Raw genomic sequence first — 13,594 nt, 5'->3', positions numbered from 1 at the left:
AAGCAAGCCTGTTTCTTCAAGCGGCTTTGCAACGCGAGGGGACCCCAAAAACGCCTCCCGGTTCCGCCTGCAGAACAAACGAGGAGGGTGATGGGGAAAGGCTGGAGGGGCGCAGCTTGTCTGGGAGCGAGTAGACACCCAAGGCACAGGCTGTTGCTCTGCTTTATTTGCTGTTAAGTGAAACAGAGATAATGTACGCTTAAAGCCCCGGAATGTGTGGGTAATTGCAGGGAGCCTGCTGTTAAGTTGCTGTGTTCAGCACAATTATCAATGTTGATTATTTGGTCTAATGTTGAATTGCTCTTTTAATACAGTAATTGGGACTTCCGCGTTGAGAAAGGGGGAAAATCGAGCCTTCCCCTCGCTAACCTCACTGAAAACAACATAAACAAAGGCAGGCATTTCGTTTGGAGAAGCAAAATGCATTCGTTACGCCTTCCCATGTATTTCGGCCGGATTAGAGAGGGTAAAACCTCTCTGAATTTGGGAGCTCTGCTGCGGGACGCTTTTGCAAAGGACAAGCGTGGCCAAGAGGTGGGGAGACTGTGAACACATTTACCCATAGCTAAGCTAAACAAAGCGAGCGAAAAAAGCTACATCTCTTGTTTGGAGGAATATAAACAGAGCTAGGACGCCTCGATAGCCTAGCTTTTATATATACAGACGGCGTGCAAAGGGAACTGTTTAACTTACTGCCGCTCGTCTCCAAAAGGTCAAGTTCTCTAGTATCTAAATTGTTGTCTTTTTCTACCCTGTTTTGCCTGAAAAAAACTTGAAGCCGACCCTTTACCTTGCCGACAGGGTAGGTGCCTGTAATTAACAGGAGAAACGTGTGCTAAAAGGAATTTGAGTCAAGAGGAGCTGATTAAAATATTACATGATCGCTGGCTTCAGTCGGTGCTGCTCTTCTCGCATAGGAAGGGTGAGGGGTGTTACTGCTCGAGCAGGAGAAAATATCTCAGGAATTAAGACAGTGTTTTGCGGGTTAAATACAGTCTACAAGGGCTTGTTAGAAAAATGTAATATTAGGGAATTCGCAACGTTGTTAGCATCGAAAAGCGCAACCCCTTCCCACCTTTTCCAATGAAAATAAGGCCAGAAGGCGATAATTCTTCGCAAAATTTGCCAGGAATGCAGCTTCAGAAAAGCGTGCTTATTGTTTGGATTTTACATATTTCGGGCTCAGAAGTTCTTAACTGGCGTTTCTTCTATTTGTCTGTTATGGAAAGGAGCTATACGTAGCCATCTTTTTTTTTTTTTCCTCTTGTTATTTATTTATTTTTTAAACTAAACATGTTCCTTTAGCACTGCAACAAAGGAAGTGTTGCAATAGTTAGACAAGATTTTCCAAATAATTTAAATAATAGGTGATTTTTTTTTTTTCGTCTCTGTAAGATGGAAATCTCGTGCTGTGATATGGGACAGACTATCTATTGTCCAAAACCTGAAGCGGTATGGTTGTGATTTTGCTAGGAAACTGCAGAATGCATGTAAAGAGACAGAGCAGACGTAAACAGGATTTCAGTCAAGGTTATTCTGACTTTTTGTTGTCGTTATTGAAGTTAATCGCGTTACGTGATTTCGAAGGCTTGGATGTCTGAAAAGGCTGCGTCCATCTCAGCATAGAATATTTTAGACTGATTTTTTAATACCATTTAAAGAAATCCTTTCCTCTGCCACTTTCTGTGTCTTTTTAAGCCGCCGAGTTGGAAAAGTCGCTTCAAAGGGTGTTTGTTTTTTTTCCTCCTCCAACTCTCCCGTTTAGTTTGATCATTCGTATTAAACGGCTATGGACCTACAGAGATCTAACCGTCGTCGGCGACCAGCTAGAATATTTTGCATCCTTTTGCACTGATGAGCACCCGAGGGCTCTATCTGAAGGCAGACCCCGACTCCAATAGCTGCAAGAAGCTGTAATAGAGAGGGCGCTTCCTCCCAACCGCCCCCCCCCCCAGAAGCTTGTTCCAGACAAATAGCTTCTCTTATTTTCCACAACTATTTTCTTGCCCTTTTCAGCCAAACGGTTTGTTGTTCCGTCAGAATCCCGGTGCCTTCACAAGCGTGGGGATCTTCTCCTAACAGCGTTCCTCTCTCACCCCCAGGTTCTCCAGCCCTGTGCGCCCCAGGCTTTAAAATTTTGTTATAAATTTGTTATATACTCTCCTAAAATGTTAGTTATATATAATTCTCGTAGCTTGCTCCTGAACGAGAATGGTGGCAGATTTGTCAGTAAGGGGGGCATAAGGGGTATTTTCTCCAACGGCCACGTATATCAGAAATTGATTGACTGACGACGCTGCCATAAATGTCTCCTTTTCTCCCCTTGAACGCTCTGCGAGACTTCCCCGGCACGTTAAAATGCACTTCCAGTCATCCATCCACCACCACCCCCAGTCTACCCAGATACAGGTGCAAGAGACTTTTGGCAAAAATAGGCTGCGGAAGAGGGGAGTCTGGATCAAGAGAAGAGCTCTAAAAGTAGTGCGAAAGCAAATTTCCCTGGTTATAACCCGCCGGTACAGGAAAGCATGCACTTTCCACCGACTCCCACCCAGATCCACAAAGAACGGAGTCGTTAGCGCCTTTTGTAGCAAGCAGGTTCCAGTCCTCTTTTCATGCCGATATATTTGAAGCGGAGTTTTAAGCAGAGCGGTTTAGGGAACGTACCCAGCAACCCCTTGAAAATGCGGTGCCATTAAAAGACGCTGTTATCCCTACGGATGGGCCACATCTCAGGCAATATTCCCGTGCAAAGTTCACCCACAGCTCGGAATGCCGCTTTACCCTACGTATTAAGGGGGGGGAGGAAAAAGTCCGCCGAAACATTCCCATGTCGACTTACATTTAAAAGTATTGCTACAACTGATGCCTTGAACTTGACCTTAGATTTGTTAATCGAGGAAATATATTCAGAGAGAGAGAAAAAAAAAATCCTACTGCTTTGCCTCTGACAAACGAGCGTTTTTCTGCCTAAAAATTCAGGATGCAAACGACACACCAGAGTTGTGAGGTATATAACATGCCCGCTAGATTAAAAGCAAAAAAATACAGAAAGAGAAACGCCTCAGCGCCGAGACAATGTCTTCGTAGCCAGACTGTGTCTGTGATGCCAAGACCCACACTTCGCCGCAGAAATTCAAGTCAAGGTAATCGACTGGGATTCTCAGCTAAGCTGAATTTTATAGGATATAAGGTTGTCTCTAATGCATACTGAATTTTAACAGTGATTTATAAAGGTTTTTTTTCCTTTTTTTTTTTTTTTTTTTTTTTTTATTTTGCCCAACTCGCCAAGAAACACATCAGATTTTACTGTACCACACTGCTAACTTTATAGGAGAGCCTTATTCACGTATCGTGAAAACCACCGAAGTAAAGGCATTTCTTCACCGAGATTGTTTCAGGGGGCGGGTACAGGAAGTATAGCTATACCGGGGCTGTCAAATCAACGACTTCAAAGCCCAAACTTCATATTTCGATGGATTCTCAGAGCTGCATTATAATAACGGTACCTGTATTTCTACCTTTACAGGAATCTATTGTCTAACACAAGCTTAAAATACTCGCTGCAGTTGAGGATGCGACCGTATGCTCGAACACGGCTCTGTAAGGACCGCTTCTTGTCTGTTCTTTCATATGTCACGCACAGATACCTATCAAAATAGCTCTCCCTGAAAGCCTAATATGGCTGCTCTTCCCTGTGCCGGAGTAGAAACCCTCTCTCTCACCGTTCCCGTTATTTCCCTTTCCCAGATCTTCAACAAACACCGATGTTAATATCACTTCTAGCAGAAATCGGGGCGCATCAGCACGACGAAACCACACCGCCGAGGTCGGGGTAATTGGGGCAAAGTCCCCCGAGTCAGACCAGGCGGAGTGTGTGGCTTACTCGTCCTTTCTCTTTCGGTTTTATTTTCCCATCAAATGACCGTACAGCACAGTATTTTCATTTTGCGAACCCTCTCACATTTAAATACGAACCAGCCACTGGCTGGAGACGAAGCCCATCTAGCTTTGCATTAAAATCTATCATTTTTTTATGCCTACTCGAGGGCATTTCCAAGGCTAAACCCAAATGTAAAATGCCCTGCTTTTGTGTTACTCCTCGCCCAAGCCGACTGGAGAGGCCGGTTTATACGACCAGGAATAAATAAAAGCACTTTACTTGGCGCGTGCAAATCAAGGCGATTACGACGAAGTTCAGATTAATTTAAACTGGCAGGTTACAACACCCGGCTGGCATTTTTCTCTCCGGATACACACAGGCAATGTCGAAAAGTAGACAGGCTAAACATCCTTTCTTCCACACCGAGCCGTCCACCCTCGTCCCTGTCTCTCGAACCATTAAAATAATTTCAGAGGCAAACACACGGGAATAAAACAACCGGGAATAAAAACGAAGAGCAGCTTTTCCACGCAGCCTGACCCAAGTCTGCGAGACAACACGGCGCAGCAGAAAGCCAAGCAACCAGCAGCTCTATCTGCGAATCTGCCCAATTCTCAGGCTCTGACCCCAGACTCTTCTGGCCCACTTGCCTGCCAAGAGCCTTCTTTGCTTTCCACCTATGCTAGGCTGGGAAGCAGCATCTCTGGGAAAGGTGGAGCCAGCACCCAAGCTAGGAAAAAACAGCCTTACTTTTCTCAATGGGCTCTTCGTCCCCATTAGCATCAGCCCAGGCAGCCCTTCCTCACCCACGTCCCCGCAGCAGAAGCAGCGCTTCGGCCTCCTACACCGTGGGAGAAAGGGAGCAGAGAGGATGGGTGGGCTGAGGGGAGACCAAGGGCCTGGGAAACCCTCCACAAAGGCCTTCCAAATGACTTTGTGCTAGTCATGCAGAGGGCTTTTGCGAGGGGACCGGGTGGGTGTTTGTTGTTGGCTCTCTTGCTTAATTCACCACCGAGCAGGGGCGAAGAAGAAACATTTATGCCGCTTCCAGGAAGAACATGAAAATCTTACCCCAGCATCCAGAAGTCTCTCGCCTGCGTAAAAATACGTTCCCGCGGTGACTGACAGCTAGGATCCCTCGCTGGGCTGTAGACATCCCGTTCAATGAGGATGGATTGCATCTTTTTTTTTTTTTGTTTCCTTCCCTATAGATTAAAAATACCCGATCCACAAAACATTCCTTCTCGATCTCTCAGTGACTTGGGTTGCTGTTGATTTAAGGTTTTATAATTTGCTTGGTTCGAGTTGATGTTGATCTCCCTTTAGACGGAGAGAAATCTAGCCACTAGGGCACAACGTCCTTCCTGCCAGCTTCAGCCAAAACGCAGCAATATCACAGGCTAATGACGATGATTGCTGTTATTATTACCACTATTACTGCTATTTATTTTCCCCTCTCTCTCTGTCTCTCCTTGTCCCCTAGGATTTCCGATGGCCGTTTGCGCACAAGGTGACTGCAGGAGGCTAAAATGCTGCCCAATTCCACGGATTCCCAACGCACGAGAAGGAGAAAAAAAAAAAAAAAAGAAAAAAAAAAAAAGAGTCCCAGTGTTTTTGATCACGGGACACCCGTCCGTTCCTCCCCAGTACACCCCGGGTCACAGTACAGTAATGACCGTGGGTTGTGCGTTGTAGGACTTGACCTTTCCTACGTAGAAGAGGGCGCTTTCCTCTACGTTACAGGGAGGGAAAGGAGGGGGGAGCGACGGGAGGAAGAGAGATGCTCTCTTCGGGGATGTTTAATCACAGTTCAGATCTAGGAATGGGTAAAGCTTCTGACTTTCAGCACGCCATGTTGAAGCTATTCACTGGAGAAAAAAAAAATCTTCTTTTTTCCTCTTTTTTTTTTTTTTTTTCTTTTTTGAAGGGGGGTGCGGAGGCGGGAGGGAGGCCGGGAGGGGGGGGGTGGGGGAAGGGGGAGGGAAGAAAGACTTAATGAACATTTGCATTTTGTACCCTACTTCATGAATCAACTGCATTCAAGGGGGAGGGGGCCCAAGGGGCTGGGAAGGGCTCACGGCGTGGTTAAGCCCCCCGTGGCCGGACCCCTGCGGCCGGGGCTCATAGGCCACCAGCACCCACCGGCCCACGGGGAGGACACCCCCACAACTCCCCCCCTTCTCTATTTGGACTCCTTTAACGACCGAGGACGCGGAAGGCCATCTCTTCAAATCATCATTAAAGTACATTAAAACGCATCTAAAAGTTATGAATGGCAACAAACGGCCTTTTAGCGCCTGCCAATATTTTTTTTTGTATTAAACGCTGTCTTGATTTTATTGCTAGAGCTGCCCACGGACAATGCTGAAATACAGCAGGAATGGGGTTTTATTTAAGGCATAGCCTTTTTTATTTTCTTCTTTTTTTTTTTTTTTTTAAAATATCTAATTCATAGGCCAAAGGCCGAGTTGCTTTCTCCCTCGTTCAGACGAATACAGAATAAACTCGCTACTCTGGAAGCACAGGGAGATTTTAGTTTCTAAGCATTTCGATACTGAACACCATATTTTTTGTGTTTGCTTCAGAGGCCTTCTCAGCTAGAGGGAATTTTTAAGCGTGAGTCTTTCTGAGCAAAAGGCAGCGGAAAAAAAAAAAAGATACAGCTTTGCAGTTCTACTTATCATTCTTTTTCGGAAATATGCTCCTGTCAAGGTTTATTTCCCATAGCATACCACCTTTGCTACTGCCAAGGGCTCGAGGCGGGGATAGATTAAACACCGGATTATTCTTTCAATGGGAAAAAATACAAAACATTTGCTGTACCCTTCTGTCCGCGTCAAAGAGGTAAGGCCACTTTCTACCCATGGGAATTCCAAATAGGAGGGACCAAAGACGCCTAGAATTAGATGATTATAAACCAACACACCCAGACACTGGGAATTAAAGCATATGCCGCCGAATCCCACAAGAATTACTTGACGTGAAACCGAACTAAACTTTTTTTTTCCCTTTCATTATGATTTGCTTTTTACACTGGGAGTGAAATATTGCTCTGACATTAATGCTTCAATAAATACGTTAAATACAGAGTAATAACTTTCTCCCTCTGCCTCTTGTGTTCCCCCGCACATCAGCTTCTATACGCAACATTTTCATTTCCAGAGGAGCTGAGAAAATATATATTCTACTTTTTTATGCATGTTTTTCTTTTTTTATTTTGTGATTATTTTCTTTTCAAATCCTTCCTCCGGCACATTTTTACCTCTGCAAATAAAGCTCTTCGCACACACATCTCTGCACAAGCCAAGGACAATGAGTTCCCCAACACCATTTCAAAACAATCTCGGTAACGCGGTTAATATAAATAATAATTCTTTCCGAACTGCGTGCAGGGACCAATCTTGTGAAGTAGTGTATCATGTTGCTTAATTATTTTCGTTGGTGATATATTTACTTGTAAAATATATTAGGGATGTATTTTAGGACGCTGGCGGCAGATTGGTGAGAGGGGAATATGTAATACAAAAGCAATTTGTACTTGAAAATGTATGTGCCAACAGCTTTTGGACCGTAAATGAAGGTAATAAATAACACGAACAAACACACCTACACACAGGCTCTCCCGCACGCTCCGAGGCAGCAGCTACCCACGAAGGGATGGGGACGTGGAGGGACGGAGCGGTGGGGATCCAGAGGGACGGAGCGGTGGGGATGCAGAGGGACGGAGGGATGGGGATGCAGAGGGACGGAGCGGTGGGGATGCAGAGGGACGGAGGGATGGGGATGCAGAGGGACGGAGGGATGGGGATGCAGAGCGATGCGTGAGTGCAGCGTGAGGAAGGACCGAGGAGGGGGCGGGCGAGCACGCCAGCCCCATGGACAGGGAAGCTTTCGAGTCTCGGAAAACCGCACAAACCCCTGTCTCGGCGCCCTGAGTCGCCGCACGGAGGGCTCTGCTTAGCGATGTCCCCCAAGGCACGGCCATTACTCACCTGACCGAGCCACTGGCCCCCGGGAAATCTTTCCTCGAGCTGGGCCCGAGGAGGAAGCAGCGGGTACGAGAAGAGACAGAGGATCCGAGAGGAGGACCGGGTGCGGAGCCGCCGGCGTGGCCGCAGCAAAGCCGGGTGTCCGGATCCTGCTGCCCCGCCGGGCCGGGAAACACGACCCGTTCTTTCTGCTGAAGCCTGAGAGAACCTCGACGCTGACTTACATGGTAGCAGGGGTCCGATCCAAAATGTTACCTTACTCTGTCAGCGACCGCAAGTCAAGCGCTCCCCTTTTTACCCTGTGAAATATATACGAGCAGAGCTATTTGAACAGTAGTGGGAATTTGGATTCGCTAATCCACGGTCAGTCTTGAAATGCTTAGCAGATTTGGACGGTAGGTAGCTCAGTGTGAAAATATAATCTTCAAACATTAGCTCCCGTTAAAAGTTACCTAACAAAAAGAAAAAAAAAAAAGAAGTTGTTATTTTGCTAACGTCAGCTATACTGTCGTTGTGAGATTCTTTCAAGGTACCCCTGATTTATATCGCTTCGGGGCACGGTGTGAAAATATAAGATCCTGCCTACGATACAGAGGTCTCGAATCCTCCCTATCTATCACTCTCATCTCCGACCTGCATTACATGTAATTTGCGGCGTGTCTCATGGAATAATTACACACGTTGCGAAATATAACGGAATAAATAAAATCATTCAGTCAGAGGGAGAACAAGTGCAATTCGCAAGTGGCTTTCTCCAGGCGGTTTAGCTCCTTCAGAAGAACGCGTCGCAATGGGGACAGTCGGTGCCTGCAGACCGGCGGGTACGCGCCCGCGGGCGGTGGGAGACCGGCTCCCGCAGCCCTCCGGCTCCATGCAGGGAGCGGTCCCCCGCTCCAGCTGCCTCCCCCAGCTCCGCTGAAAAATCAAGACTACAGGAGCCGTGGAGGCTGCTGGATCCCGGTGAAGAGGGGATCCCACCCGACTCTCCTCGCCCGTGGGCAGAGAGAGGCCCTGACTGCCCCGGGACGGGTTATCGCCCCCTCGGGCGATGTTGCGCCCGTGGGTCTCTGCCCGTGGGCCCTCGCCAGGCGCCGGGTGCCGCAGATCAGGTCCTTGTCGTAGGGGCTGTTTCCCGTCCCCTCGCGGGGACAGACACGCTGTCACCCCACAGCACAGCCCGACCGCACGGCCTGGAAACCGGCTGCAACTTAGGCACCTCTCCCTGGCTATTTTCACAGCGGGACGGGGCAAATCTATCTCAGAAAGTCCCTGACCGGCCTCTGGAGGGATGAAACACGTATTCCCACACTCCGCCGCCGCGGATTACCCACGGCCTGAGAAATCACATCGCCCCGCGGCCCCGAGAGCTGCGAGAGGTGGGCGGATAACGCGCCTGCACCCCGCGGGAAGGCTAAAATCCCGCAAAGCCCCCTCGGCGCGACAACCTCCTGGAAAACATATTCCTCTCCTAAAGGTACTTTTCATGTAAGTTATTGCAGGAACGCGTTACAAGTCAGATCTGAGCGGCGGAAAGAGGCTCCGCGCTGATCCCTCCCTAGGTGGGTCCTTTTGTATTTCAGAAATGTAAGGCTAGAAGCGCACAGCTAGCGCGGTATACGATACCCTCTAAATGTACCGTAAAGGTCCCCCCAATCACTCTAATTAGAGCTGCAGACCACCGAAGGAGACAGGCGGCCAAAGCAAACCTGTCTTTGTGCCCGACCAAACTCGCCCGCCACTCACAACACCGGCAGGTCGGTGGCTCCTCTCACGGCACCCGCACCCTCCAGCCGGTCACCGACATCCCCCACGAGGGCACCGACGTCCTCCAGCCGGGCATAGACATCCTCCAGCCTGGCACAGACATCCCCCAGCCGGGCGCCGGCATCCCCCAGCCGGGCACGGGCTCAGCACCTATTTTGACTCCTAGCCCAGCCTCGTCGGTCTCCGCCACCTCGACAGAGAAGCAGAGAGCAACCTGCTGCTCTCTGCAAATTCATGCATATAACGCACATCCCTAAGGACAGGCGGCGGCCCGGGTCCGGCGGGGAGGGGATGCCGCGCGGGTGCGGCCAGGTGCGGGTGCGGCGCGGCGGCGGCCACGAGGTGGCGCTGTCGGCCCGCGGATCCGCCGTCGAGCGGAGCTGTCAAAAGTCAAGGTCACAAATCGGATTTTTTTTTTCCCCCTCAAGGTCAAGGTTTTAGGCCTTCCCCGTCCTGTCATCGCCACGCAGCCCTCCCCCACTTTCCAGCCGAGGCACCGCCGGGCTGGGTAGCGTCTCCCCGCTCCGTTTGCCAGCGAGGGCTGGAGTGCTGCACTGGGATCATCCCGATTTTCCTGCCCCTGGCCCCCAGTCCCGCTGCAAAACCAGTGTTTAACATTACCGAAACATTTATAGTTTAGGAACGCTAGTTATCAGGCGTGCCTGCCCCCAGATAAACCCCATCAAAAAAAAACAACCCCAAGCCACCATATAAACATAGGCTAGATAATGGAAGACGACAGTATTACAATTATAAGACAATTACACTGTATTTCTCTTATGAAATTCACGTAGGTATGGAAAAACAAACAGTATTTCTTGTAGGTTTTATTACAGTGACTATTTTATTAACAGTATTAATACTACTATACCTATCTACACGTCTTGGGTTTTCATTTTTCAGTAGAAATATAAAAAACCGAGGGTGCACAAGTACATTTTCACAGTGCGCTGATTTTTTTTTTTTTTATTTACAAGATAGCTTCTTATAGTGAATAAAAACAAAATAATGTGCTGGTTGAAATAACTGATTGGATTAAAAGGTGCTGTAAAAAGAATCCCTAAACGTTCTACTGCGGCCTCATAACAGACAATAAACAAGGAGAAACGACTAATTATTATAGATCAAAATATAGATTATATAAATCAAAACACTTCTGGGGAAAAATGTACTTCAGTTCAAAGTTCTTGGATTTTTTTTTTTTTTCCAGAAAGGTTTGGGGTTTTTTTTCTCCCCTACTGTAGAGAAATGCCAATGCTCACTTTTTTTTTTTTTTTAATCCACCCAGAGTAAGATATTTTAAAAATTTCCGGGGACCTGGAATATTAATTCTTGAGGATTATTTGAGGTTTAAAATAGTCAGAGTCCTTTAAACAGTATCTGTTGTACGGTCTGCAGGAGATAAAATAAACAATAACAACAAATACCCAGCTTGGATGACAAGAAATCATCTTTTGAAAAGAAAGAATAAAACCGAAAGACATCTCCAAGCAAATATTTTCCTTTCTATTCCCACTAGTTTGCGATGGTTTAAATTTGCTATTAAGATAAATCCTCCACAGAGCTTCCTTCATTACTGATGTCTCTGAAATCCTTATTCAGTACCTTCGAGGTTTATTATTACCTTTTGACAATAAATGCATTGCTTAAAAACATACAGTAATTGTATTTTTTTTTTCACTATGGTTTACCTGAGCAGTCATTCAACATACAGTTTGGATTGCAATGGAAGAAAACCAGCTTATGTGTCCACATCGACCTTCTCTTGTTTAACCAGCTCTCGCACCGTGGCCACGAAGAGTCTTCTCAAACTGTAAGGTTGTAGAAGCACTTACAAGTTTCTCAGAAAGTCTTGTGTCTTAATTGGAAGTGTATCTCTCGGGGCTGGGCGTGTGGGCTTTACAGTCTGTCAGTGATACTGTCTGTCTGCTTGGGACTTCAGAACTGTCAGTTTTAACCATTTTGCTACAGCAAAATTAAAAAAAAAAAAAAAAAGGAAAAGAAAAGCTATAATTCCAAAGATACAGATCTCTTGTTCTTAAAGAAGAGGTTCACTGTCTTTTCTCTTTTTAATTATTATTAATAATAATTTTAATCAAAACGAAAAAAAGTTCTGAAACTTTTGAGTTGCTGCTTCTCCATTTTTAATCCATTAACTGGTAGTCTTCAATTTGTTGATCACTTTTTTCTCTTTCACCCTTCTGTTTTGGAACCAGATTGTGACCTGTCTCTCTGACAGATTTGTAGTCGCCGATATCCTCCTCCTTTTGTCTTTGGTTATGAATTTATTTGTAGCATATTCCCTTTCGAGTTCTTTTAACTGGACCTTTGTGTAAGGCACTCGTTTCTTTCTCCCACGTCTGTACGAGTTAGCATCGGAGGGATGCGAAACGACGTCTGGAACAGAAAAACCATGGAGGCAAGCGTTAGAAAATGGCTCGGACAGCTTAGGACATCTTCAAGTGGTGCAGGGGTCAGAGCTACAGGGCACTCCTCCGCCTGCCCCGCTCCAGCTTAGCTACTAAAGCCCCGCTCAGCATTTGGGATCCCTCTTTCCCGGCCGCAGGGACAGCTTTGGGGCACGGAAAGGCTCGCTTGTGTCACACGGGCAAATAAGAATAACAAACCCCACGGAGCCCAGCGAGGACTCCGGGAAAAATCGTGCCGTGTTGCAGCCATTTACCCAGCCTGCGTGCTGCTGGATTTATGGAAAATAATACCGCAGCCCTTCCCGTGGCCTTTTTCAGCTGTTTCCTCTCCCGGGGCCGTGCGGGCGAGGCGGGATGCGCCCGCGAGGAGCAGGGGGCGGCACCGGGGCCGCTCCAGAGGCAACGGGGCACATGGGGCCGGGGCGGGATGGTCCCGGGGAGGGCGGGCGGGGCGGGGAAGGGTCACCCGGGGGGATCCCAGAGCTCCGCCGGGGGAACGGGGCGAACGGGGGGACTTGGGGGTGGGGGGGCAGGGGGAGCCATGCAGGTGTATTACCCGGGAGGGTGGATTTCCAGAGGTGAGGCGGCTGGCTCTGCTCCTTGGGGCAATAGACTTGCCCGTTCCACCCATTGGTGATGGCCCAAGGCTGGTAGCTGTCCATGGGGAGCAGGGGGTCGTGGCGCGGCTCGCCGGGGCCGCCGATGGCCGGCACCACGGGCATATCCAGATAACCGGGCACCGGCTGGTAAGGCCCCGCGGCGTAGCCCTGGTAGAACGCGAACTCCTTGGCCCGCGACGTGAACTCCTCGCCGGAGACCGAGGTGTCCATGTACTTGTCGGCGAAGGAGGAGGCGGGCTGAGCGCAGGACTTGATGGCGTTGTGGTGGGTCATGCGGCACGGGTAGTAGCCGCTGCCGAAGTAGCCGTAGGGCAGCGCGGCGCCGGAGGAGCTCTGCACGGCGGCCGAGCAGGGACTGCATTGCTTGACAGAGGGCTCGGCCATGCCGGCGGCGGGGGCCTCGCTGGAGGTGTAGGCTGCGGCGCTGGGGGCGGCCAGGGGCGCGGGGTGAGCCATCAGGTTGCGGCAGGGGTTGGCCGCCGCCGCCGCCGCGAAGTTGCTGCCGGCGTGAAACCCGTCCATGTTCTTATTGATCTCATCCAGGCTGTTGTCGTAGAGGAACATGACGGGCTCGATCCAGCGGGGGTGGAGGAGCACGGAGGCTGTCATAGCCCGCTCCGCATTGAGACTAGTGGCTCTTTTTTAAAAGCCCCAAAGACTGAAAAAAGAGATACTCAATCTCCGGGACTTGACCAAAGCTGACGCGCCAGTGTCGCGCCAGGCCGCCTCTCATTGGGCCGCCCGCCCCCACGTGATATGCAAAGCAGCTGATAAACATCTGAAGGAATAAAGTGGAGATAATTAAATAGCGCAATAATCGCGCGGGGCCGGGGCACGGCGCGGAGGCGCGGGCACTGCGCGCTCCCGCCGCCGAGCGGGGACCGGGGAGACGGGAGGGGGGGTGCGGCG

At 48.9% G+C, this 13,594-nt stretch overlaps 1 protein-coding gene across 1 annotated transcript; it reads right to left on the bottom strand.

Annotated features, from left to right (window-relative positions):
- Nucleotides 1-11,788: 11,788 nt before the first annotated feature.
- Nucleotides 11,789-13,294, bottom strand: HOXA13 (homeobox A13). Its single transcript, XM_054059833.1, has 2 exons — nt 12,622-13,294; nt 11,789-12,033 (listed from the first exon to the last, which is right to left on the bottom strand). Exons 1-2 carry the CDS (start codon nt 13,292-13,294, stop codon nt 11,789-11,791), a joined length of 918 nt encoding a protein of 305 aa, XP_053915808.1.
- Nucleotides 13,295-13,594: the final 300 nt, after the last annotated feature.

This window comes from Cuculus canorus, chromosome 2 (assembly GCF_017976375.1).
Source record: "Cuculus canorus isolate bCucCan1 chromosome 2, bCucCan1.pri, whole genome shotgun sequence".
NCBI lineage: Eukaryota > Metazoa > Chordata > Aves > Cuculiformes > Cuculidae > Cuculus > Cuculus canorus.
Note: the sequence above shows the minus strand (reverse complement) of the source record. Positions and strands in the feature narration are given on the sequence as shown.

Coding starts and splice junctions, on each gene's coding strand:
- HOXA13 (XM_054059833.1), bottom strand. CDS start 13,294: ATGACAGCCTCCGTGCTCCTCCACCCCCGCTGGATCGAGCCCGTCATG. Junction 12,034..12,621: donor CTGGAAATCCACCCTCCCGG/GTAATACACCTG, acceptor TTTCTGTTCCAG/ACGTCGTTTCGCATCCCTCC.